General features: G+C 36.4%; 2 protein-coding genes across 6 annotated transcripts in view; one reads left to right on the top strand and one right to left on the bottom strand.

Annotated features, from left to right (window-relative positions):
• Window positions 1–9,190, top strand: part of LOC306888458 (ran-binding protein 10) — a 29,760-nt gene extending 20,570 nt beyond the window's left edge. Inside the window, exons 9-15 of one of the 4 annotated variants that reach the window (XM_079446777.1) lie at window positions 492–640; window positions 1,991–2,177; window positions 2,361–2,497; window positions 3,845–3,990; window positions 4,282–4,393; window positions 4,607–4,762; window positions 6,570–9,190. In XM_079446777.1, the coding sequence (XP_079302903.1) occupies window positions 492–640; window positions 1,991–2,177; window positions 2,361–2,497; window positions 3,845–3,990; window positions 4,282–4,393; window positions 4,607–4,737 (862 nt within the window). In that variant the 3' untranslated portion in view covers window positions 4,738–4,762; window positions 6,570–9,190. Of the gene's footprint in view, window positions 1–491; window positions 641–1,984; window positions 2,196–2,360; window positions 2,498–3,844; window positions 3,991–4,281; window positions 4,394–4,606; window positions 4,763–6,569 lie in introns of all 4 variants that reach the window. The other 3 variants (XM_079446775.1, XM_079446776.1, XM_079446774.1) reach the window with 3 other exon arrangements.
• Window positions 9,191–10,930: 1,740 nt separating this feature from the next.
• The window catches only part of LOC306888201 (partitioning defective 6 homolog alpha-like), a 31,731-nt gene continuing 16,270 nt past the window's right edge, over window positions 10,931–26,391 (bottom strand). Inside the window, exons 3-4 of one of the 2 annotated variants that reach the window (XR_013785728.1) lie at window positions 12,174–14,729; window positions 10,931–11,783 (exon numbers count right to left, since the gene is read on the bottom strand). Coding sequence is in view for 1 of the 2 variants with exons in the window: in XM_079446390.1 (XP_079302516.1) it covers window positions 13,867–14,729 (863 nt within the window). In the remaining variant the exon portion in view is untranslated. Of the gene's footprint in view, window positions 14,730–26,391 lie in introns of both variants that reach the window. The other variant, XM_079446390.1, reaches the window with a different exon arrangement.

Genomic DNA, 26,391 nt, shown 5'->3' with positions numbered 1-26,391 from the left:
AGCACTACAGAGCAATAAACCCTGTTCTACACTTTAGTGGCATTTATGGGGCATTGGCTGCCTCTGTGTAGTGTTAAACTTCTCTTTGGGAACAATTGCTATTATGTTTGCTTGGCTGGAATTTTGTTTTGACATAAAGATAAAACTGATTTTTTTTATATAAAGCCTTACATGGAGGTGCATGCTTGCTATTATTTAATTGCGCTGTTGGATGTCATCAGATGTCAGATGCTGCTTTGGGAATAGTGCCAGGATGTGTGGGAAGGAAACAGTGAGCGCTGACTCCTCTCTCTGTCTCTCTCGGTGATGGATAACAGTTGAATGACAAGCAGACAGTTTAATGGATTGCTGAGCCGACAGTGTCAGTCAGTAGGCATAATGGATAACAGAAACCTAGTTGACAGACATTTGAATTGATTGGCAGGTCTGAAGTGAGTGTGTGTTTGTGTGTGAGATCTGGTATAAAAGTGATTTTTGCTGCCCTCCCTTAGGTGTCGGCAGTTTGTGGAGATGGTGAATGGTACAGATAGTGAGGTACGGTGCTTTAGTGTCTGCTCTCCTAAATCACAGGACAGTTATCCCGGCTCCCCCAACTTGAGCCCGCGGCACGGAGCCACCAACGCTCACTTGCACAACACAGGTGACAGACACACTAACATCTTCAGTGTTACTTAAAAATGAAGCACTTTGTGATTTAATGTATTTGGCTGAGTCATAAAAACTCCTTGTTTCATCCCAGAATCTAAAGAAAAAATAAGAAATATTATTTTGCGTGTGGAAAACAAATTGAATAACATTATTTGCATGACATTTAAACCAATTTTCTCTCATAAATGCTCATTAACATAATTCTCTCTCCCTAAAAAAACTAAAACAAATTCATGACTAAATTATCATTAATAAAAACATCTATTTATTACATCAATACAGCAATTCAGGTCCAAAAAAATCCCATGTTGTGTATTTCCAATTGCACTTTATACATTTATTTAATTATCGATCTAAATTAATTCATGTTTATTAAATATTTTTCACATTACAGTAATGAGAAGGACTTTTTTTGCATTATATTTATATGAAAATAATGTTACAGTGCAAACATTTGTAATGCTTCTAACTTTGGCTTAATTTTTTTGATAAATGTTATTGGTAACATTTTATTTTAAGATCCAATTCTCACTATTAACTAGTTGCTTTTTAGTATTCATATTAGCTGTTTATTAGTACTTATTTGGCACATATTAATGCCTTTATTCTTCATGACCATGTTCTAGATCCCTTAACCTACCTAAACTTAAGCAGCCAATTAGGAGTTTGAGGGAAAACACTTAGTTAATAGCGATTGTGTTCCCTAATCTAAAGTGTTTGCCTATTATTATTATTATTATTATTATTATTAGTTTTTATTTAATGTTAAATTGTCTTGAACAGGCCCACACAGAATTATAATTTATTGTCTTCCAAAAAAGTGTAGGGAAGAAATCTATGCAATTAGAAGCAGTTAATCATTGATTTATTTTTTATTTTTTATTATTACAATTAATTTATTAATTTATACAATTTAGTTCAACTACCACCATGATGTGTATTTACACTTGCACTTTATAAATTTTTTTAATTACAAATCTAATTTAATTCATATTTATTCATTTATTTCTTAGCTGAGCTAACTAATCTAATTGGTAGCTCAAAGCATTATTTAAATTAGCCCAAATATTTATTAAACCAAGATGCAAGGGATGAAGATATAGACCTTTGTGAATTCAGAATTCCGTGGGCTTAGATTCCGTGTGGGTCTGATCATGAGTAACATCTTCAAGAGAACACATTCATAAAAGATGTGGAGCAGATGCTTTCTTGAATCACTTGTTTCACCTTTACTGCAGTTGGGTGGATTATGTAACTTACAATTGAAGTGATGCCCTTTCATCCACACTGTTTCTCAAGATAGTTCTCATTATTTCTTTCTCTCCTCATGACTCAGGAGCAGACAGTCCCACATGCAGTAACGGGGTCACCCCTACTAACAAAAATAAGAGCCACAACAAATACACAGGTGTAAGCTCCGCCTCCTCCTCTCCATCCTCCTCTCCTTCCTCCGTCAATTACTCCGAGTCCAACTCTACCGACTCCACCAAGTCCCAGCCCCACAGTGCCACCAGCAACCAGGAGACTAGGTCGGTGTTGTTGTTTGGGTTAGTAATTTGTTTTTTGTCTTTGAGCCAGACAGAAAAACAGAATATGTGGTCCTATGCAAGCAAGGCCAAGCATATAAAATTGAACTTGTTCTCCAATGTTGTGTACTTACATTCTCAAGAGACCAGCTCTGCTGTTGACTGTGTATTTTTGTGTGTTGACAGTGATAGTGAGGTGGAAATCGAGGCAGAACATTACAGCAATGGCGTGACAGAAAGCTCAACCCGCATTATGAATGGCACATACAAACACCAGGAAATCCTGCAGGCAGATGACAACAGTGTTGGCAATGGAGTAGCAGGTACAGGACATGCATATGCAGGACTTTCAACATCATATGCAACAGGCTGTGAGAATGCCTTTTTCAAATTTTTCTCCTTATGCCTCGTTCATTCTTCACTCTGAAGTGACTAGTTCTTTCTCTATCCTTCTCTCCCTTGAGAGTGGCTAAATTGAGCTTCTCTATAATTCAGCCCATTAAATGTTTTTCTCCAAGGTTACAAAGAGAGAGAGTGATCTTTTGTAGTTGCAAAGTTTTTGTAGAGTGTGTAGTTTTTTATAGAATCCAGTGCTTGGTGTTTTTTTTTGTTTTTTAACATTTCTTGTAATACTTTCAGACATGTGTTTTGTTGTTGTTTTTTGCTTAGATTTGAGAAAGTGGCTTAAATGGATTTAAAAATTGTATTCAGACTACTATATTAGATTAGATTCAACTTTATTGTCATTGCACATGTAAGGTACAGGGCAACGAAATGCAGTTAGCATCTAACCAGAAGTGCAATAAGCAGAGGTACAGGATATACAGTGCCTACAATATGTTACATATGTACAGAATATACAGATAAGGCAGTACTATGGACATAATTTACAAATTTGAAATACTATCAGTATGATATACAGATGGGTGATATGAACATACTATACAGATGGATTGTACAGTAAATGTATGTACACTATGAGCAAAAACTATGAACATAATTACAAATGGATATGAATAAGCTATACATTAAGATATATAAACACTAGTGCAATGAACATTGAAAGTGCATTGAACACATGGAGGATTTTTTAATATTGTATTATATTACACATATTATTTTGTTGTTGAATGTTATGGAGTCAATAACTTTTTTTTTAATTAATTAAAATTTTAATTCTGCAAGGATGCATTAAATGGACATTTATAATGTTACAAAATATTTCTGTTACAAAAAGGTATCACAATTTCCACAAAAATATTAACATTTTCAACACAGAAATGTTTCTTGAACAACAAATCAGCATAAAATGATTTCTGAAGGATCATGTGACCATAGCAATCCATAGCATGAATAAATTACATTTTCAAAAATAAATTTTCATGAATAAATTACATTTTCAAAAAACAATTATTTTAAATTGTAAAGCTTAAGAGACTTCTTTCAAAAACATCTTAAACATTTGAATTATATTATATTACAACATTTGCATTCCCAATAGTTTCACTCACTTATTAAACATAGCCTCAGATTAATAAAATAATTTAGGTGAGATTTCCCAGCGGTACTTTATTGAAGCAATTTAACCACAATAGCTATGTGCGCTATTCAATTAGAGTTGCAAACATGTCTGCTTTTGTGGTTTCATTGCTATTTATCTGCTCCTCTAGATGACAGCTGCAGCTCAAGACAGCTGTGTGGAGGAAACCAGGCGGCCACGGAGAGGATGATCCAGTTCGGCAGAGAGCTTCAGGCCCTCAGCGAGCAGCTCTGCCGCCAATACGGCAAGAACGCCACTCACAAAAAGATGCTGCAGGTAGGAGCGATGAAGGGAAAGAGGAGGGGAGGGTGTTATGGTGATATTGGGCAATCATAACACATCAGTTTGTTGTGTTTTATATTAAATATTGGTGAAGTGGTCTATTTAAACATGCAATAATATTCTGAGCATATAAACTAATCTGTTCAACTCCCCCTGCCTCTTGCTTGTTGCTGATGCAGATACACAGTTGAAGTGGAAACTTGATTAGCCCTGTGGGTAGCAGTACATTTGCATCATTTGTGCCCACTCGCCAATGTGTTTGTTTGTTTGTTTGTGCATGTTCAGGATGCATTCAGTCTGTTGGCGTACTCAGACCCCTGGACCTGCCCCGTGGGCCAGCAGTTGGACCCCATGCAAAGAGAGGCGATCTGCTCTGCTCTCAACAGTGCTATTCTGGGTAAGGCTGCTTGGCTGGCTGAGATCACACACTACTAAGTTCTGTGAACATGATCGCTTATGTAGGCCTTTTAATTTACATGTGGCTGCAGTAACATGAGACTGATAAAAGAGCTTGTAATGATCTGGAAATATGGCCATGAGTTGTTATTATCATTCCTAAATATTTAATGGTTTTGATGGCCTCATATCTGTGATCTTTTCCTTCATTCAGAGTCTCAGAATCTGCCCAAACAGCCTCCACTCATGCTGGCTCTGGGTCAGGCCACCGAGTGCGTGCAGCTGATGGCCAAGGTTCGCTCTGGTTCCTGCTCCTTCGCCAGAGTTGACAACTTTTTGCACTAGCACCAGTCCAGACAAGAGCACCAAGGTAATTATAGTTTTAAAAAATACTATATTTTTATTCTTATACAGGAATTTGATTGTAAAATTCAGTTTAGTTTATTAGTTTGTTTCAATTCAAGTCAAAATGATATATATATGATGGAATAAAATGCGAATAAAAAAAAAAATATATATATATACATAATATATATAATTCTTTTTTTTTTATTTTTATTTTTTTTTATTATTATTAGTTTTATTCGCATTTTAATTTTAATTCAAGGTAATTTTTCAGTTTTCGTCCCTTTTAACATGGGAACATAATTCATTCTGTGTATACACTTTATCAGAAAATGTGAAATGTAATTGGTGGGTGGTTGGTTTTCTAAAATTTAGCAAGATCCATCAGACCATGCTGCATGAATAAATAATATAAAAAGTAAGTTAATTTATCTGCAATTTTATTGAATTTTTGTTTGTTTTTATTGCACACTTACAAGTCCGATTTAGTGTAGGTTCTTTTAGTGTTTGTTAAATTTACCTTTTGTTTTTACTTTTAGATTTTTTTCCACTATAATTTCAGTTTTTAATTTCTTATCCACATCATTTTTAACATAAGCGCAGGTGTGGCTATTTGTAACTTGAATGTGTAAGGCTTCCAGGGTCATTTGCTATTTTAGCTGTACAAAAACAGTGATATTGTCATATTATTGTGACGTACACTATGTTGCCAAAAGTATTGGGTCACCCCCTTCTAATGAACATGTTTGACTACTTTAGTCATTTCTATGAGTACAAATCTTAATGTTAAAGCATATAATGATATTCTAGGGAATTGTGTGTTTTTAATTTTATTGCAACAGTTTGGACAGAACCCTTTTCTAGTTTAACATGACAGTGCCTCTGTGTATAAGGCAAGGTTCAAAAAGAAATGATTGATTCAGTCAGTGTGGAAGAACTTGACTGGTCTGCAGAAAGCAAAGTCCTGATCCCATCTGAACAGAAGGAGGCACTTCCAAATCTGTGGCAACAAAGATGGAAGCATAATTCACGTATTTAAAAACTGTATTTCCATCTCTGTTGCAACAGTTTTGAAAGTGTCTAAAATGACTGTACCCATATATAAGTCATTGGTGTTTGGTGATGAGTTTTCGGCTCGAGGTCTGCATTGGTGTTCCAGAGGTGTTCAGCTGGGATTAGGACTTTGCTTTCTGCAGACCAGTCAAGTTCTTCCACACTGACTGAATCAATCATTTCTGTTTGTACCTTGCTTTATACACAGAGGCACTGTCATGTTAAACTAGAAAAGGGTTCTGTCCAAACTGTTGCAATAAAATTAAAAACACACAATTCCCTAGAATATCATTATATGCTTTAACATTAAGATTTGTACTCATAGAAATTACTAAAGTAGTCAGACCTGTTCATTAGAAGGGGGTGACCCAATACTTTTGGCAATATAGTGTATCTTAATCAAAAACAAACTGGTTTGTAGCAGTTTTACAGGTTACTACACTTTGTTATTCTGCTAGTTATTTGCCTACTAATGAATCAAATGTTTTGCACATTCAAAGAAAATAGCTAACTTTAAGCAGACATCCACTTCGAATTGAGTGTGTTTGATAGTGTAAAGGGGAATGAGATATGACAACTAAATTTCTTTTTTTTTTCTAAATTTTTTGTTAATTGTTAATGTTTGAATACACATTTATAGGTCTTAAGTGTTCATTCTTTTACAAAATCACTTCAGTTTTACTTGGCCTCTTTTTCCACTGCTGTTATTTATTTATTTATGAAATATTCCAGTATTTTTATTGTCCATGTTAAAAACATAACATTTGTATTTCCCTCAGGCAGTGTTCGCGACAGCTAAAAGGAGGACTTTCCAGTTGGTTGCCATGAGGAGAACACGCGCTTGAATTGGTGTGTCGCTTGCCGTTTGCCAGAAGCAGCCGAGCAGAATGAATAGAAACATGAGAAGAGAGGCTTCTTTTTAATTTAGTATTATCAAATACAAATTGTGTGACACTATTTAAAGATAATTAATTATTCTGTTTATATAGTCATTTTTATTTTAGTTTATATTTTGTCCGTTTGTTGTGCTCATCTTGAAACAAATCAACTTCCCAAATTATTATTATTATTTTCATGGGTGAATTCAGTGCATAGTATTTTGAGCTTACCATATCAACAATATACATAATGGTAAGTTCCTACTGAAAATTTGAGCTACGCACTCTGGTTTTTCTCAGTCAGAGCTCAGGTATTTAGACAAATGTTCTTTTGTCATCAGAGCGGGATGTTTTCGGACACAGGTGTCGCTTCACCAGATCATACTGTGGGTTTTTAAGCAGGTCCTTTTCTATGTACAAGCCAATTCTATAGGGTTTTTTTTTTATATGGTCAACCTTAACAGCCCCTTTAGGAATTAAATGTGAATTAGGCGTGACTTTACGATGTTTTTGTGAGAGAGGGTGAGATAATGCATGGCTCCTAGCGTCTTTTAAGCTACTTTAGTATCTCAGGCACCAGCACGAGTTTCATTAGACACAATCACACAGTGACGACGCAGACTTGCCTTGGGTCCAATGTAGATGACTTATATATTTTCAACCATAGACTTTTGCCCAAAAATAAATCTATTTTACCAATATTTTACCATCTTTATAGCAGTGCATATATCATGCAAAAGTCAACCTTCAATTTTTTTAAGTTTTAAGTTAGGTATATTGAAGTTAACAAGTGGTTTTCTGATTTTTGTGGCTGTACCAAATAAAAACGCAACGTTTTTTGACAATAAAATTAAGGTCAGTAGTTTGATCACTGAGAAGCTCCACTGAAGTTTACAGACTAACTTCGTACACGAAGTCTGTACGTTTTTATACCCATGTGAATAGTGTCACCTTGTTGATAGTTCTCCTGTTAGATTAATAACTACAAACTGACACCGTTTCAACTTCTGTTGTTGGTTGTTTCATTGGCTGTTAAATACTGTTGTTCAAGTTTCTTACCATTGGATGCACTGTACTTCAATTAATGCACATGATGCATTACTGAATCTGTCTACCTCTCCTGTTCAGTAATGGAGGGACAGAGTATGAACTTGCGGCATGCAAGACAATTGACTGACCCAACGTTCCTGCAAATGAACAGAAAAAAAAAATGTATTTGTTTAGCACCTAGAACATCTCCTTAAATTGCAATCATCTTTGTTGCTCCAGAACTTCACCTCAACCTCATATCAGTGCAGTTGTTTTGGTTTTTAGCAATCTTTTTCTTGGCCTTTGTAAATGTGATGTTAACTGGCTCAGGCACTTAACACTTTTTATTTCCCATTAGCAGCCTGTGTTTCTTTTTTCTTTCTTTTAATCTGGTCATCCATGAAGGAAGAACTATAAATCGATCCCATGTCAACCCAGCATTTTTCTTGCCAGCACGCCGCCGTGGTGTTGAATGTAGCTTAGCCGATTTTATTTCCCACATTTTTTGCTGCTGGCCATCATGAGATTGTTACATTCCCGTATCTACACCTGCTTTTGTTCATTTACTCTTAGGACAGTGCTGTCTAGCTTGTTGTAACATGACAAGGTATGTGTAGTGCAGGTTGACCTGGCAGAAGTCAGAGGTCACAGGGTCACTGGAAGGTTGCACATGCTCCTCAATAGCTAAATTAAATTTGGCCTTCCCAACTCTGGAGTTACATAATGAATATAGGCGCTAAGGCAGAGTAAAATCACAGATTACACTGTTTGGACCCCCACCATTTGTTTTTAGCAGTGTTTATGTGTCAGTCTGATTGTGTGGGGTGGGGATTTTACACATCCTGATCCCAAACAATCTTGTTTTACTCCGCTAAATGGGTCAATTTGGTTGTTAAATGGTGGTATATTGTTGCATGGGGACATCTTATGTAACTTTTTACTTATGTTTGAGTTACAAAATGGCAGTTTATATAGAAGCGCTTGTACTTCTACTGACCTTTACGTTGTAGATCTTTTGTCATGGGGCGACTTTTTAATGCCAAATATGTTTTGGAACTCATCATAATCTAACCACCTATAATGAATATTGTCATTTTAAAATAATCTTCTTATTGGCTTTAAATAGGGACCTACGTACATGTATGGAAGGGAAGAAAGTAGCCAAAATCTGTCGAGATCATCTTAGTCATGTGGTGATGTTCCTGCCTCAAAAGGCAATGGAGCAGGATGAATGGAATGGAGTACAGCAAGCTGTGCACAATTTACTTCTGTTATGATTTTCATTTTATTTGAGTTTTCTTTTAGCAATTGTGAAATGAGTTACCCTCTACTTAGCATGAACCTTTTAAAAACCTTTAAAACAACATAAAGAAAAACTATTTAAAAAAAAAAGAAAAAAGAGACATACCTATGTACTGGAAACATGATAAAGAAATATTGTACTCATTTAATTTTGACAGAATTATTTTTATTAAAATACACATCCATGAGCAAATTGTGTCAGTTTTGTATTATTTTGTTGTTCTTGCTTCTTCATATGGAAATTAATATATTGTTCCTGCATCTTTGCAGTAACTGCATTTTTGGCATATATACATGCAATATTCCTATTTGTAAATACTGCTCAGGATCTATTGTTTAATGTTTTCATGCATTGGATATATTTATTATTCCTGTCAACTGTGCCTTATTACAACTACATCTGCATGAATTCATTTTGCAGATTGGATGCACTAAAAATGTTTGTGGTGGAAAGACGCAATTGATTAGAGACTTGACATTGTCAGTATTTTATACATGCATTTGAATAAACAGAAATATTTATTCTACGTACTGTATATTGAAAGTGATACATGTATATCGGGAAAATAAGAGAATTAATGCACATAGGTGGCTTGATGACGGAGTGAAAGGTTAATGGTCCATCACATGCAGCAGGTCATTAGTCTTTCTCAGAAGCTGTACCTGGATGATCTGCACCTTCAGACTTTCTCTTGTCCCCTTCTTGAAGATGGGCTGCTTTTCTTGAGATGTTTGGATGTTGAAATACATGGACATCACCTCTGGCCCTTCTGTGAAAACATCACATTATATGTGTTGGTGTATACAAATAATTATAAGACTATAGTTTGCCGCCATCTTTCCAGAAATTCCGCCGTTGAGCATTTTGCTTGAATCGATGGGACTTAGTGTGTTTCTGTGCCTGTTCATTATGCTGTATCAATTTACAAATGAGCTGTTATGTAAATTTTGCAGGTGAGAGCCGTAACTATAGAAACAGATTTGAATCGTCACTACCATCATTAGACAGCAGAGAGTGCCAATTCCCTCTATTTCACACCTCAACAGATCACCGGGGTCCACTAGAGCAGGGGTTTTCAACCTTTTAGGACATGCGCCCCCCCAAGTTTGTCTAATTTCACTCGCCTCGCCCCCCCCGCGCGAACATCATTCACATATTGTTTGCTGCATTTCCAGTGCGTAGCATTAAGAAACATACACATATAACCAGCTTACCTGATTCAGTGTGATGGCTGAGCCCGTTTCTGAGATAACAACATGCCAATGGTTGGATTTCTGACATGACTAACCGTAAATTATTTTACACCATTCTCACTGTCGCCTAACAGCGGGAGTCTGATTGCCCCCTAGCGGATGGCTGAAGATTTGAAAGCTCGTATTCGTAAATCTTCAAGGCAATGTCTCTGAATTAATTGATGCTCGCGCCCCACAGGTTGAAAACCCCTGCACTAGAGGGCCCCAGTAAACCTCCTCGAATACCAGTATGTCTTAATATATGCCTGTGTAGGGGTTACAAAGGTTGAGAATCATTGCTCTAGTCAGAGCGATTACGTCACATTGATTTCCTGCTATCTGAGACGAGGTATTGTAAATCTAATGTGTCCTTTATATGTAATGCAATAATGCTCAATTTCTTTGTACTGTGGGTGAAGTGCATTCAGCTTCAACTTCTTGCTAAAAAGGAAATAACCAGGTTTTTCCAATTTTCTCTGAAATTCTGAAGAACATAAACCACAGGTCCCAAAAATTCTATCAATTCATCTATCATTTTGGTTAAATATATGAACTACAAACATTCAAAATACTAAAAGTACTAAAAGACTATAGCGACAAAATATAGATTGATTTGAACATAATATAAATCATACTAATTGCTGTAAAATTTCAAGTAAAAATGTAAATAATTTAAACAAGAAAATACATCACCTAAATAAATTTTAAATACTTTTATTATCTTGATAGAACATTTTATAATCAGCTTTTAACATTCACAGTATTGTACACCTTGACCCATCTGATTATAATAAAACACAAGCGTCTAAAAGATTTTAGTTTTGTTTGTTATACTCGAAAGAAATAGAAACCTGCTCTCCAGAATTCTAATATACATACAAAAGTACAAGAATAAGAAAAATACTTTCCATATTTTACACATATATAAAATGCTCTTTTTTTATATATAAAAAAGGGCTCAGTGTACAAAAGTGTCCGTCATTTCATATTTCTATTTATACATATACATTGACATACACAAAAAATAATAATGCTCATGTGGTATTATTGGTGCTCCGGTTGTGTGCTGTTCTATGAAATTTACATGCCATCTCTTTCTCCAATAAAACCTATTAAATTAAATATAGATAAAACAAAGTGACAGTTCACGCTTCTCCAGATGTCTCTTGCTATACGTTTCAAATCACCCTCTGGTTTCAGTTGTCCTCGCTGTCTGCTGTGAAAACCCGTGGCAATGAGTCACTGAGTGTCAGTTGTGCAGATGTTACGTCTAGATCTGTTCAAATAAACTACATTCTCTTTCAGACTCAAGGCTACCTTGATAAATGTCAGTTTTGTGGTGAAGTAACACCTCATTTGTTTTGCTGATCGAGTTAAACCAGATAATGCTGAGCAGATGAGGCTACACCTTCATGAATCACGCCCATCATTTATGACACGAAAAGACTGGCTTCTTGATTTATTTTACTGGTACCTGCTTCTAACTTAAATTTTAAAACTCAAGATGTCCTTCAAAACATTTGGAATGATTAAAAAAAAATTTATGTGACCCTGGACCACAAAACCATTCATAAGGGTCAATTTCTTGAAATAAGCTTTCCGTTGATGTATGGTTTGTTAGGATAGGACAATATTTGCTGAGATACAACTATGTGAAAATCTGGAATCTGAGGATGCAAAAAAATCTAAATATTGAGAAAATCACCTTTAAAGTTGTCCAAATGAAGTTCTTAGCAATGCATATTACTAATCAAAAATTCAATTTTGATATATTTACGGTAGGAAATTTACATGATCTTTACTTATCCTAATGATTTTTGGCATATAAGAAAAAAATCAATAATTTTGACCCATACAATGTATTGTTGGATATTGCTACAAATATACCCATGCTACTACTTATGACTGGTTATGTGGTCCAGGGTCACATATATTAGTAACAACTTCATTTATTCCCAAAAATATCATGATGGAGAATTAGCTCATCAGTACAGCTGGAAAAAGCGCTGAGATGTTTTAAGCATTTCACCATCATTTCTCCATCATGGTTTGATAGACAGCCTTTGAAGCGCAGGACGTCCCGAGGCCGGTATCTCCAGAGTCTAAAAAAGTGTTCACCTGGGAACTCGTTGTCTGAAAACAGCGCAAGGGTATGTTGGACATTAGAGAAACCAATATTTGGCTCCATGACTGACAGTGTCCACCTCAGTGCCGTTTCTGTAAGATTATACTTTAAAAATAAGAGCGAACACACACATGCACGCACTCATCATGGCTAAGAAAGCATCACAGCTTTGGCCATCAGGAGTGGACTGTGTGAAAAAGGTCCCAATGTGCAGAATTCTGGCCTTTCCAAACATGAAAGGAATTTCCTTTTTTTGCTCTTTACAGAAAAACTGTCAATGAGTCAATGAGAGTTCAAGTCTTTCTGAAGTTACGCCGCACTGGTGCCAGTTAAGTATATAGATTCCTATTTATCTGGAGGGGGAGAAAACTAAAAACAAAGAGGGAAAAACAGGTTGACATCCTTCAACAAGAAAGAACCAGAGCCAGAATGTTTTTTTAAACAATAAAACGCAAAATTCAAACCATTTTATCAACTTCCTTCATGTTGTCCTTCAACTTTTTTCCTCTGTAGAACATAAAAGATGACATTTTGAGAAAAGTATCTGTGTTTTTTTTTTGTAAGTCAATGGTATCCAAACTATTGGGTTTCCAAAAATCTTCAAAATATCTTCTTTTGTGTTCCACAGAAAACAAAGTCAAACCAGAAGTTTTATTTTTGAGGGTATAAACTTTTAATGCAACATTAGACAGAAGAGGAACCCAAAAAGAGGTTTCCATTTCCTTGCTTTTTTGACACCAGAGATAATGAATATGAAATATAAGCCAACTTGGGAGTTAAAATGGCTTTTATACAATAGAGTGACAGAATAGAGTAAAAATATCTTTAAATGTTTTCATATTGGGAATGATCTTAACGCTACCTATCTCGAGAAGTGAATAATAAATGCTTTGATGACTTGATTATAAATAACACTTTAAAATCATAATATAGAGCACATTTGGTAGACATTTTGAGTTTGAGAATCAGCATCAGAATGAGATGAGATGAGCAAACAAGCATAATCAACATCAGATCCGGTTTAACACTTATATTTTCCTCCACCTCCTCATCATCATCATCTTCCTTCATCATTACCATCATCATCAATGCAAGAGGCATCATAAAAAGTGAGAATGAATCCAAAACAAGACACGCATCATTCCCACAGAGGCGATTTGTCTCTCACATCCTCTGAGATGCAAGTGTTAACATCAGACACCCCAGTAGTAGCTAGCACACTTCTGAGTCAATAGAGATGAATATGGATGATTTGTCCCAAAAGAAGAAAAAATAACTAAGGCGAGAGGAGTGGAGAGCCATAAGGCACTTCCATAGAGTGACAGCCACATGCCCTCACACACGGGCTAGATTGTGCAACCCATGCGGCCGATGGTCCTCAATTCATTGGGGAAGATTGTGAATAGGTCCTTGTTTGTGATAGTAATGGCTGAGAAATAATAGTTGATGATATAACAATTCCTTCATTTTCTTATAAATGTGCATAAAGGCTTCAAAACCTACTGTAGCTCACAATGTAATGAAGTTGCCATCCTCTCTCATGCTTTCTTGGCTACTACTCGTCTTGGTGGGGCTGCCGTTGTGTGTGGGTGTGGTGAGGGAGCTTAAAGAGCTGCTACTGGGCAAGGAAACACTTTGTGGGAGGGGCCTGTGTGCAAATGCACCCGACGACAGGGCGTTAGCATGGCCATTAGTCATACGGTGTGGCATGTACAACAGGTTGTCGTTCTCGAGGATGAGGTCAGTATCATCGTCACTGTCACCCTCAGCCAGACTGTTGCTGTTGCTGTATTGGCTGGCGTTCTGTGAGGCTGGACTGGGGGCGGAGTCATGTGAGAGGGCGGAGCCTCCCGAGCCAGCGGAACTGTTGCCAGCAGACGTTTTACTCGCACGGTGCATCGTGTTGTTTCGCTGATTGGCGGGTTTCACTGTCACGATAAGGTTGTGGCTGTTTGCCACCATCATGTCGGTGACCTGGTCCAGTGATTTACCTGCCACATCGATACCGTTCACCTCAAGAATCTCATCGTTGACTCCCAGCAATCCTGTGCTCTCTGCTAAACCGCCTTTTACGAGGCGGGAGATGAAGACGCCGGGAACTTTCTCTACACCTTGGGGAGTGATGCGGACGCTGACGCCATCTCGGATGTAAAACCCGAGGGGTTTGCTGGTGCCATGCTTGTGCAGACGGACACGGAGATGTGTCTCGGGTAAGATGTCCACATCTATGATAGAAGAGATCTGCCGGAAATCCTGTGGAAGGCCGATGAGCAGCGCTGGTTTGGACTTCTGCTTTGGTTGATGTAGACCAGAAAGGCCCTTTTTTCTTCTCTGAAGAGAGCCTGTTGGGAAGGGCACGGAGTCATCTACATCTGAGGAGAGAGAGACAGAGAGAAACTAGTTATTTATATATAGAGAGAGGGGGGGGCAGTTGTGTGTGTATACATGTTGAATAATTACACTGAAATTAGTCATATATATGAATATTTGCTAAGTATTAAATATTAAATATTAAAATATTAAACCATTGATATTACAAATATATGTGCACCAGCAGTCAAAGGTTTGGAGTAAATTAAAGGGATAGTTCACCCAAAAATGAAAATTCTGTTATTAATTACTCACCCTCATGTCGTTCCTAACCCGTAAGACCTCCGTTTATCTTCGGAACACAAATTAAGATATTTTTTATGAAATCTGAGAGCTCTCAGACCCTCCATAGACAGCAACGGTCTTTACACGATCAAGGTCCAGAAATGTATCAAGGAGATCGGTAAACTAATCCATGTGACATTAGGGGTTCAACCGTAATTTTACGAAGCTACGAAAATACTTTTTGTGCGCAAAAGAAAAAAAAAAAAAAAAAAAAAAAACTTTATTCAAATTGGTCTCCTCCCTCGTCCCGCGTCACCCTAGCGCCATTTTGGAGAATATCCGCTGGACGGAAAATACATACGCTCATCTGTGTTAGCTGCATACCGGATGAGCTGTTTTCGACTGACACAGAAGAGCGTACACTGTTTCCGTCTAGCGAATATTCTCCAAAATGGTGCTATGCTGACGTAGAGGAGACAAACTGTTGAATAAAGTCGTTATTTTTGTTTTCTTTGCATACAAAAAGTATTTTCGTAGCTTTGTAAAATTACGGTTGATGCCCTAATGTCACATGGATTATTTTACTGATCTCCTTGCTACGTTTCTGGACCTTGATCGTGTAAGGACCCTTGCTGTCTATGGAGGGTCTGAGAGCTCTCAGATTCCATCAGAAATATCTTAATGTGTGTCCGAAGATGAACGGAGGTCTCACAGGTTTGAAACGACATGAGGGTGAGTAATTAATGACAGAATTTAAATTTTTGGGTGAACTAACCCTTTAAGTTTATAAAACATTTTTGAAAGTCTCTTATGCTCACCAAGGCTGCATTTATTTGATCAAAATACAGTAAAACTATAATATTGTGAAATATTATTACAATTTAAAAGAACTGTTTTATATTTGAATATATTTTAACTGATGTAATTTATTTCTGTAATGGCAAAGCTGAATTTTTATCAGCCATTACTGTAGTATTCGGTGTCACATGATCCTTCAGAAATCATTCTAATTTGCGGATTTGATGCTCAAGAAACATTTCTTACGAATATCAAAAACAGTTGTGCCACTTAATATTTTTGCCAAAATTATTCTTTTTTTTTTTTCCAGGATTCTTTGATGAAAAGAAAATTTCAGTATTTAATTGAAATAAAAATCTTTGGTAACATTAATCATTAGTCTCTACTGTCACTTTTGATTAAATTAATGCATTCTTGCTGAAAAAATAATAAATAAATCTTTCAAATAACAAATAAGTGTACAGTAATTAGACCCACCAATACATATATAACATTGCAGTCCTGGGAATAAAAAAATGATATAAACAAAAGAAAACCAGGTGCAAAAAACTGAAATTGAATATAGAGAGGAACCTCATTTTGCTTCCCAGACAACATTTAAGGTGTCCTTAATAGTTCAGCTGAACAAAACTGAGACGTGGTTCTTTCATCTCCTTCCATCCAATTCCTCCTGTCGACTGGCCTCACAAAAGAAACACTCTCCACATCACAACTCCAAAATGTATCCACTAAATTTAAAATGATCTACTGAATACAAAGCACCTCGCTATGTGATTCACCATCTGTCCTACCAGCATCACATCACCGACCTCATTTATAAAATTGATCCCCGTAAATCAAATTTATTATTTTCAATGTTCTTTGAAAGAATTCAATATGACATTGATTGCTGAATGTTTATATCGAGCAATAAGGGCTGACAAAAACAGAAGAGACCCGATCATAATAAAAACCGAGAGGCAGGGATGGATGGATGAACAAACAAGGACCGTAATAAATCTGTCCAAGGCACTTGCAATAGGTCAAGGGTCACGAGACTGAATCAGATTAAAAGGCAGATTAATCAAAGCCTCTCTCACAGCACATTATATTCACTGTTCAGAAGATCCAAACAATCACAGCTGATATGTCTGACTAGAAAAAGGAAAAAAACAAGACTTGATTTAGCCGATGAGCAGTAACGGAGAACAGAGAGCCCTCCTGACAAGAATCTGGTGGGAGGTAACATGCGTCAGCAGGAAGAATGTTTTTGGTTATTTTTAAACTGCGGCGTGGGTCTTCACGGAGAGGTCTTTTTGTGATTATGAGAGCACAGCCTTCTGGAAGTGGAAATAGCAGGAAGTCATCAACACCTTCCCTTAAGTCTGCTGACTAACATTAAACTGTGTGCGTTTCTGCAGTGTGCACATCTAGTTCTATAGTTATAATAAACATTGTTGATTTTTAAATTTTCTGAAGATTTTGGGGTGTTCTGAGTGGCTGCCAGAGCTTTGTTATAAGTTTGCTACACAGTTGCTAGGTGGTTATTTACTGGTCCAAGTCAAAAGAGCTCACCGGCAAGTCTGTATGTGTGTTCATCCAAGTTGCGAATTCAATTTATGTGAATAAATATAGCAAAAAAACATTTGTGAATAAGGTAGTGGTTAGATCCCATGTTTTCAAGAGAAGCAAATCATCACTTTCTTGGAAAACTGCTGTAAAATAGAAATGAAACTAGCTTTTTGTAAAAGAACAAAAAATAAATAAAAATAAAATACATAAAACAATTATTTGAGGTTTATAGGCAAATGCATACATTAAAGTCTTCTTAAAAAATTATTTATCCACCTTAAGTGAGCGAGAGTACACCTAATGTATTAATTTGAAAAATTATTTGTATGTTGGTGTTTCCATCCAGCTTTTTTATGTAACATCCTAAAATATGCATATAACGGTAGGGATGGCAGTGTTATTTTATTTATATACTGTTATAGTATTTCTTTTTAGTCAGATATACATATTTTCAGTTTTAATTTTAATTGTACTTAGTTTTACTTAGTAATTTTGTTATTTGCTTTTGTCGTTTTTATTATATTTTATTTAGCTTATTTTATCTTTTATCTATCTTTATTTCATCTAAATTTTAGTAATTGTAGTACTTCAATATAACATTTTATATCAGTTCGCTAATTGTTTACTTTTTTTTTTTTTAGATTTTTCATATTATATTTATATTTTATTTCAGCTTTAATTCAATTAACAAAAATTATTTTCAGTAGCTTGTGTTTTAGTTAACAACACTGGTGGATGGAAAACTGGCTAATGATATTTTTGTCCAACACTATGGCTTAAGTTCCTTCCAGTTCCTTTTTTTCACTCCTTTTTTCATCTGCCAGGCATAAATCATAAATCTGATCTCTTAGAAAAGTAATAGCAAACCTCTCCTCAACAAGTCACATAATCCATAGCACAAACGGTGTACAAACTTTAGCTTAATAGCAATGCAAATCTTGGTAGAACATCATGCATCTCTCACAAATCTCCAACATCTAAAAATGCGTTTTTCAAACCATCTGTGCCATCTGAAAGAAAAGGCCCAGCATGCACCTCAAGAAGAGATCACATGATGGGGATTATATTAATTAGTAGTTTGACTACAGGCCCAGGTTTGTCTTAAGATCCACAAACAGTAGATTACCAACTCACATCTAATTAATTACCATCAGGCCCCAGGGGCCTGCATGTGGACGGGGTGAAGGGCGGTAAACTCTGACCCCTGTGCTCATATGGAGGGACAAGTTTAGCAGAAGACGACACACTAAAGAAGGCAAGAACAATAGAGATACACAAACCATTGTCTGTGTTTGTGTGACCTCATATTTAATCTGCATAAATGTGTGTTTATCCTGAGCACAGACGTATCGTCCATTGCACGTGACCGTCTATGTGTGGGTGTGCATATAAAGACTGAACGTAGCTTATATAGTATGCAACACACAGCACCTCTCTCCCTGTCTCACTACATTAGTCTGGTGTCTGGACCCCTACAGAGATCAGGACAGCCTCTGTTATTAAACCTGCTCACGGGCTGGAGAGCGAGACGGGGTGCCCAGGGAGGGTGAGTGGGAGGCAGAGCGGGATCCTGGCAGACAGGCGGGTCAGAGATGGGCATAATGGGCTGGCCTCAGGCTCTACAGCAGGTCCAACAACCCTCCCGGTTAATACTAACTCCCAGCCCTGCCCCCGAAATGATCATTCTGTGTTAAGACGTACAGCTAAAAGTGCTAATTTCTGTGGGTGGTGCATGTACATGAGGTCCAGGAATTGTATATCTCATAAACATTACTAATTAGTGAAATTACGTGATTGCTTAGAGATCAGAAGCTAATGCATTGAGCGCTCAAGGATGATTAAGAGACACCATCCCCTTAGCAATCTCTCTCCCACACACATATTCACACAGACAAAATGTCCAAGGCGTTTGACTGTGACTAAAATGTTCATAAATACAAAAAATAAATAAAAAAGAATTTATGACGATTTGTATTAGACAGTCGGTACAAGCTTGTATTCATATGCAGTTTGTGTGCATCTGTCATCATCTTGTGTGCTGCCATTAGTTATGAACACATTGAGAGCTGTGATGTCCGATTCACTAACAAATAAACCAGTTCTTTTTAATGAGTCAGTCAAAAAGATTACTGAAAGTCTTAAACTTGTATAGCAGTTTGAATCAGACTTGATCAGTTAGTAAATATAGTTCAAAACCGTTTCACAACTGACTCCATCATTAAATCGCAAATCATTTTTGTTCAATTAAGAATGAACCAAGAACAACTGATTATAATTAGAAATAAAAACATTCAAATATGTCACAAAAATATAATACATTAAAATAATAATTTAATAACAAATGGGAATTAAACCACTTCTGAACAACAATCTTTAACTGTTATTTTGTCAACTAAAATCTTAAATGTTTCATTTTAGCAGCCCTGCCTGGTAATTTTTTTAGTCTGCAGCACTGAAAAACCACTTCCTCTCATCAGTATCCCTCTCAAACAACCTTACAGTATAACCTGAAAGTAATATAACCACAATACGAGTAATCAAATGACCCCACTTATCACCAACCTGTTTCCACAGCAACCTTGCATTACTGCCATACTGTATAGTTTTAGTTGGGTTCAGATTGTGATGCATTTTCAGCTCTGAGTCGGGCGAGTATAACAGCATTACTGAACCATTTATCACATTATACTAGTCTGAGTGAGAAAGCAGCTAGTATTACCAATAACCACGTGCAGTTTAGACAGGAGAAAAAGACATCTCCCTCAGCTTTTCTCTCACGCAACACCAGAAAAAGAATATTTGTCTTATTTAGAATAAACCTCAAGTCTAAACCATAGTGGATAGAAAGGTGCAGCAATAAACCAGAACCCAAACACCAGACTGCAGCGAAAGTTTTTCACAAGCACTGACTCACCTGAAAAATACAATAAAAACATCAAAACTCTCGCCAGGTGTCTGAGGCCTGCAGGCACAGACTGAGCAGAGCTTTGTGAACATTGCTCTCTGGATTACAAAGATACAGAGAGACTTTAGAGACTTCCTCAGGCGCAGCGCACACAGAAACATCTGTGACTGCCGACGAGATGCTTAGTATCTAGATACACTTTATGCCTGAAGTCCACACAGGTGTCCTACCAGAGTAACATATCATAGGTTAATCATTTTAAATATGGACGTTAAATTATTTAATTTTTTGTGTCTATATTCGCTATGTTGAGTCCATTTGCATTAAACAGACTCAGCGACTCAGACAATATACTCAGACAGTTCATGACAATATACTATATATAGTAGTGTTGGACAATACGCTGCATAGTCATATCTTCAGCCTGTGAGATTGCGATACACAATATTATCGTGCTAATTTATTTAATTATTTGCTTACTTAGTTTCATAGCCGGAGAGTAGCCTAACCAACTCCAGGGTTAGGCTAGAAGCATATTTTAATATGACTGAATTTTTATTTAACATAACAATTTAATAGAGACATTGTAAGTTACCAATTATAATGCTTACATTTTGTCAGTTATTCAAACTGCTGCAAAAGAAAATGAGCAAAGAACATTTACATAATCAAAGAATACTATCACTGACTTCAGTCTAGCGTGAGTTTATGCACTTTAAAAAACACTCCTGTTATGATCACGTACATCACTTTGTTTTTTATAATGAGAGAATTCGCGAGAGAGCAGAATTCAGTCAGCAAGCACGCACATTGAACAACAAAGTGTCTCCGGATCCTGTCGTAACCTCGGTTCCCTGAGAGCGGGAACGAGACATTGCAAAGATTGCAAAGATCGCTCAAACCGCTATCAGAATCATTATTTCCTCTTCGGTTCCTTGGTGAAGTATATTATTGTTGAACAGGATAGCTTATTGACTTACTGATACTACCACTGTGTTATGCTAGTACAGGATGGCTTATTTACCCAGCATTAACACCTAATAATGTAGTGTTTTGGCTGGACAGCTTATTGACTGTGACCCTACACAGCACATCGGTAGGTTATTAGCGGAGTCATATATCATGCTGACTGTGGGGCCAATGTCTCTCACCAGCAGAGAATAGCTGCTGTGTGTCTGACGAGGTCTACATTGAGAGACAATGTATCTAATATGTCACCGATGGAGTTTTGGTTCCTTGCCACTGTTGCCTTTGGCTTGCTTAGTTGGGGACACTTAATTTCTGGCATTATTGTCAACTTGATTGCACAGATACGATTTGAACTGAACTGAGCTGGACAATGACATCACTGAATCAATGATGAACTGGAAAATTGAGTGTTTACTATTGTCCTCTTGCATTATCGACACACAAATTATTTTCCTGTTTACTGTAAAGATGCTTTGACAATGTTCAATGTTCGTTCGACATGTGTTATCCATATAGAGACAAAAAAATTATCCTTATGCAAATTTATAGCTGTCAAATGTTTAAATTATTTATCAAAATAATAATATCAATTAACTGAATAATTAATTAAATTCTAATTAACATATTAATGCAATATATTAATATTAAATTATCTTTATGATTTAATATTAATATATTCAATTCATATATTAAGATTAATATATTCACGAATTTCACTCTTAAAAATCTGAACGAACCCTGATACACACACATACACACGCTTTATTTACTACATAAATTATTGTATATATTTTATATATAAATTATTGATATGCCAGTTAAATAATAAATGAATATTTAACATTAGTAGTAGTAGTAGTAGTAGTAGTGCTAGTATGTTATTTTATTATTCGACAGACAGACAGACAGACAGACAGACAGACAGACAGACAGACAGACAGACAGACAGACAGACAGACAGACAGACAGACAGACAGACAGACAGACAGACAGACAGACAGACAGACAGACAGACAGACAGACAGACAGACAGACAGACAGACAGACAGACAGACAGACAGACAGACAGACAGATAGATAGATAGATAGATAGATAGATAGATAGATAGATAGATAGATAGATAGATAACGGTCTATTTATAAGAAAGAAAAAGAAAAAGAAAGAAAGAAAGAAAGAAAGAAAGATTAATTTGACAGCCCTAGTCCATTGCCAAACCTCTACAAAATGTGTTCTGGTCTTCAGTAATGTTACTTTGGATTCTGGACAATGTTTTCTCTGTCAGTCTCTCTGTAGACTGCAGGCAGGTATAAAGCACAGGTGGACAAGCTTGTCAAGATGAATAAAACAGGGCGGCAGCTGGAGAGCAGAAAGGAGCAGACACCTGATGCTGTTAGAGGAAGGCAGGTGACACTGCCACATCACAGGCGTGTTCATGTGGATCTGTCTGGATCTTATTACCTTCATGGCCTAGTGACCAAGAAGCATCCCTTTCTGTTTGTGCTAAAAAGAAAACCTACATTTTGATTTTTAAACTAAATATACTTTCAAGTGATTGTTGTACAGTGGATGAGTAGCTGCTTCACAAAAAAAGCTTAGAGTGCATTTTCAAGACTTTTTCTGCAAAGTACAGCAAAACTACAGACAACAAAAACAGACTCAACACACAAAACTCTACATGTACTGACAATTCTGCATTGTTCTATTTATGAGGGCAGTGTGAGGAGGACTGTGACCTGTTAATACGGGCACTGAAATGAATATGCTCCACCTGCCAGTGTGAAAAAGGCCTAATGTTATCACCTACTGTGAATCTCGGATGCAGGATGTTTGTCTAGTTCTGCATCTGTCCCATGCACTTCCACCTCCTCTCTCAACAGTTGTGCTTATGGATTTGTTTGGGTGTGGCTGTCGAGTTCACACACACACACACACACACACACACACACACACACACAAATGGTACGTGTGCATGGCTCCGACTGTCTGACCTCATCCTCTGTTACCACCATCTGGAGACAAAGCCTCAGCCATATGGTCACCACAACAACGGCAATCCCCACTGCCACACGTGCACGAGAGTTTAAGATCCATTCAAACTTAGGACTGAACACTGAGCCACTTACAGACACAGACTTGCACATTGATAATGTTTTATTGATCTCAAATAATGACAAAGTAACAGACAAATAATAAACCATCTGATTAGATTTGATTTCTGCACCCTCTGAGAAACACTAACAGTTATATCATCACAAATACTGTACATGAGACAAATTAATGCTCACATTCAGTACTGTTCAAACAGGGCCGGATTATCCATAGACGGGATTCGGCGAGTGCCCTGGGGGGCACCAAGTGATTAAGATAATGACTAGACCTTTAAAATATTTTTCATGTTTTGTATATTTATATATATATATATATATATATATATATATATATATATATAATTTTGCTGGAAGAGATGCAGATGCATAGAAAATGAACAGTTAATGATACAATGTATACAGAGAGAATATAAAATATATGCGCACATATAAAGAACTGCGATTGGGTCAGGTTACAGTGTAATTGCGCCCTCCCCCCAGTCAGAATCGAGCCCGCCAATTTATAACATTCAGTTCACAATTGATAGGCAGCATCAGTTTAGCGGTTGTGCGAAACGTAAATTTAAAAAAAGAAAAGAAAATATCACGGCACATAGCCAGGGCTCTACAGTGTGACTGAAAAGTACTGCGTGCGACTATCAAAACATACCCGATCAGCATATTTGTGTTTGCGCTGAGGGGAGCTTGCTTGTTTGTGCAGCGTTGAGTAATGTATCGCCGACATATGTTGATTCCTTGAATGCAATGTTGATCAGAATCCTCTCCACTCACTGCTCAAAATACTTTTGTTCATTGCGGAGTTATGCAAGTTTAGCTCACAAATCCTCTGGTATAACAAACAAAGTGCAGACAGGGTGTAAATAATAGATTTGTTGTGCAGTGTAGAGAGCTTAGTTGATTATAATGGAGCTTTGTGAGATGAACTGAAGTGAGTGACAGCTTTTAAAGATTATAAGGGAGTTTGCAAATGTGATATTAAATTAATACAACAGTTCAATAACCAATAAGTTAATATAAAGTGATGTACATTGTATGAATTTAACAATACTGCCTGATTTTGCTCTATTTCTTCAAGGAAAATAGTTTCAAACAGTCACAGATGAGCAGCTACGCATCTCCATTCAAACAGCCTTATTTCGTTTGTGAATGAACCTGCGTTTTTAAATCAATCTAGCGAGTCAGTGATTCAATTACCCATTCATAAAGACTTTGTTCCTGAATGAATCAGCCATTCAAACGAATCAATTAAATCAATGATTCAGTGATAAAATCAGTGACTTGCCGCCACCTGCTGGCAGTTTTATTTTTATGTTTAAAATGTCATTTCAGTTATTTAAATCATTTCAATAAAACAATATTTCTATATTCAAAATGTTATATTTAAAACATTAATCTCACAAGATTGTTATGAATTTAAAACATCCAGACATACTTTTAATAAAATTAGAAAAAAAGAAAAAAATGGCATTACAAAAAATACCAAAAAATGCCCCTGTAAATCACTTTAAGGAATCAACTATTACCTTGTAATGGGAAGGCTAATTTTTGTAATTGATCAGAAGGTGCTCCTGAATTTTTGAGGGGGAGGGGAAGGGGGCACTTCAAATGTGCTCACCCTAGGGCACTACACTGTGTTAATCCGGGCCTGTGTTCAAATGTTTGGGGTGGTACGATTTTCTAAAATGTTTTTGAAAGATGTCTCTTACGAAAATATGTAGTAAAAACCGTTGTATTGTGAAATATTATTACAATTCATAGGAACTGTTTTCTATTTGAATATATTTTCAAATATAATTTATTCCTGTGATGGCAAAGCTGAAATTTCAGCAGTCGTTACTCCAGTCCAGTGTCACATGATCCTTCACAAATCATTCTAATATAATTTGGTGCTGAAGAAAGAAACAATTCTGGTCATACTTTTTGTTAGGTCCAATTTCTTGCTAAACTTTTTGGAAAATTATACATCTTTACTGTCACTTTTGAACATCTTAAAGAGCAATTGCTAAAGAACAAAAAAAAAATTTATGAACAATGGTAATGTATATCTTTACTTTTTAATGGTAGTGTATATCCTGCAATAAAGACTTTTGACGGCAAGAGTGCAGTGTACTTGTGCTCCGATCAGGCACTAATGTCTATTAAACTAATGTCATTTTCTTTGGGATTACTTCATTGGCTGATGAGAACTGGCTGCTAATCCCAAATTAATAATTCTCAAACACACACACGCACGCACGCACACGTTTATACACACAAATACAACTCACATCTATTTAACAAGTGTTTATACATCTTGAGAGCGGAGCGTATAAAACGGATAGTTCAAAAAATTGTCATCATTTTCTCACCCTCATGTATTTTCAAGCTCATATGACCTTTTTTTCTTCTGTGGAACAGAAAAGGAAATGCTAAGCAGAATATAAAGTAACACAAATGTAGTCTATACTGCATGACTCATGTGCTACATTCCAAACCTTCTGTTATGCTGGTGTATAACAAAAGTTTTGCCACCAAAAGTGACAAAAAATGGCCATGTAGTGAATTCCTCCTTCTGTTATCTAATGTAACATATTTCATTCTATTTCAGGCAATTAATTATTTCTAGTGATGAGTTTAGCAGTGCGTCTGCAGATACTTTAGTGACCTTAGAGATTGCTAGTGAATTTATTGCTAAAGTAAAGCAGCTTTTGACAAAAAAAGGCTTATGCTGATTTTAAATGCTGATTTGGTGCTCAAGTAACAGTTCTTATTATTATCAACTGTTATGATGCTCAATATTTTTTATTGAACCAGCAGACTAAGAAACAGTTTCTTTCCTTCAGCTGTCAGCTTACTGAACTCCAATCAATCTCTTGCGCTGAACACTACATCCTAGATGGACCATCTATAATGCTTAAAAAAAACAAAGCTGCACTGTACAGTAACCTGTCTTCACTCCATACTCACAATGTTCTTATTATTCCCTCTGTTGTTTTGCACATTTCTCTGATATTTTGCACGTTTTGCACATTCCCTTGCACATTTCTACCTTCTGATGCACTGTTATAGCCACTGGCCATATATAAACATACCTCACTGTATAATGCACCCTCTGTTTATACATCCTT

This window comes from Barbus barbus, assembly GCF_936440315.1.
Source record: "Barbus barbus genome assembly, chromosome: 22".
Lineage (NCBI taxonomy): Eukaryota > Metazoa > Chordata > Actinopteri > Cypriniformes > Cyprinidae > Barbus > Barbus barbus.
Note: the sequence above shows the minus strand (reverse complement) of the source record. Positions and strands in the feature narration are given on the sequence as shown.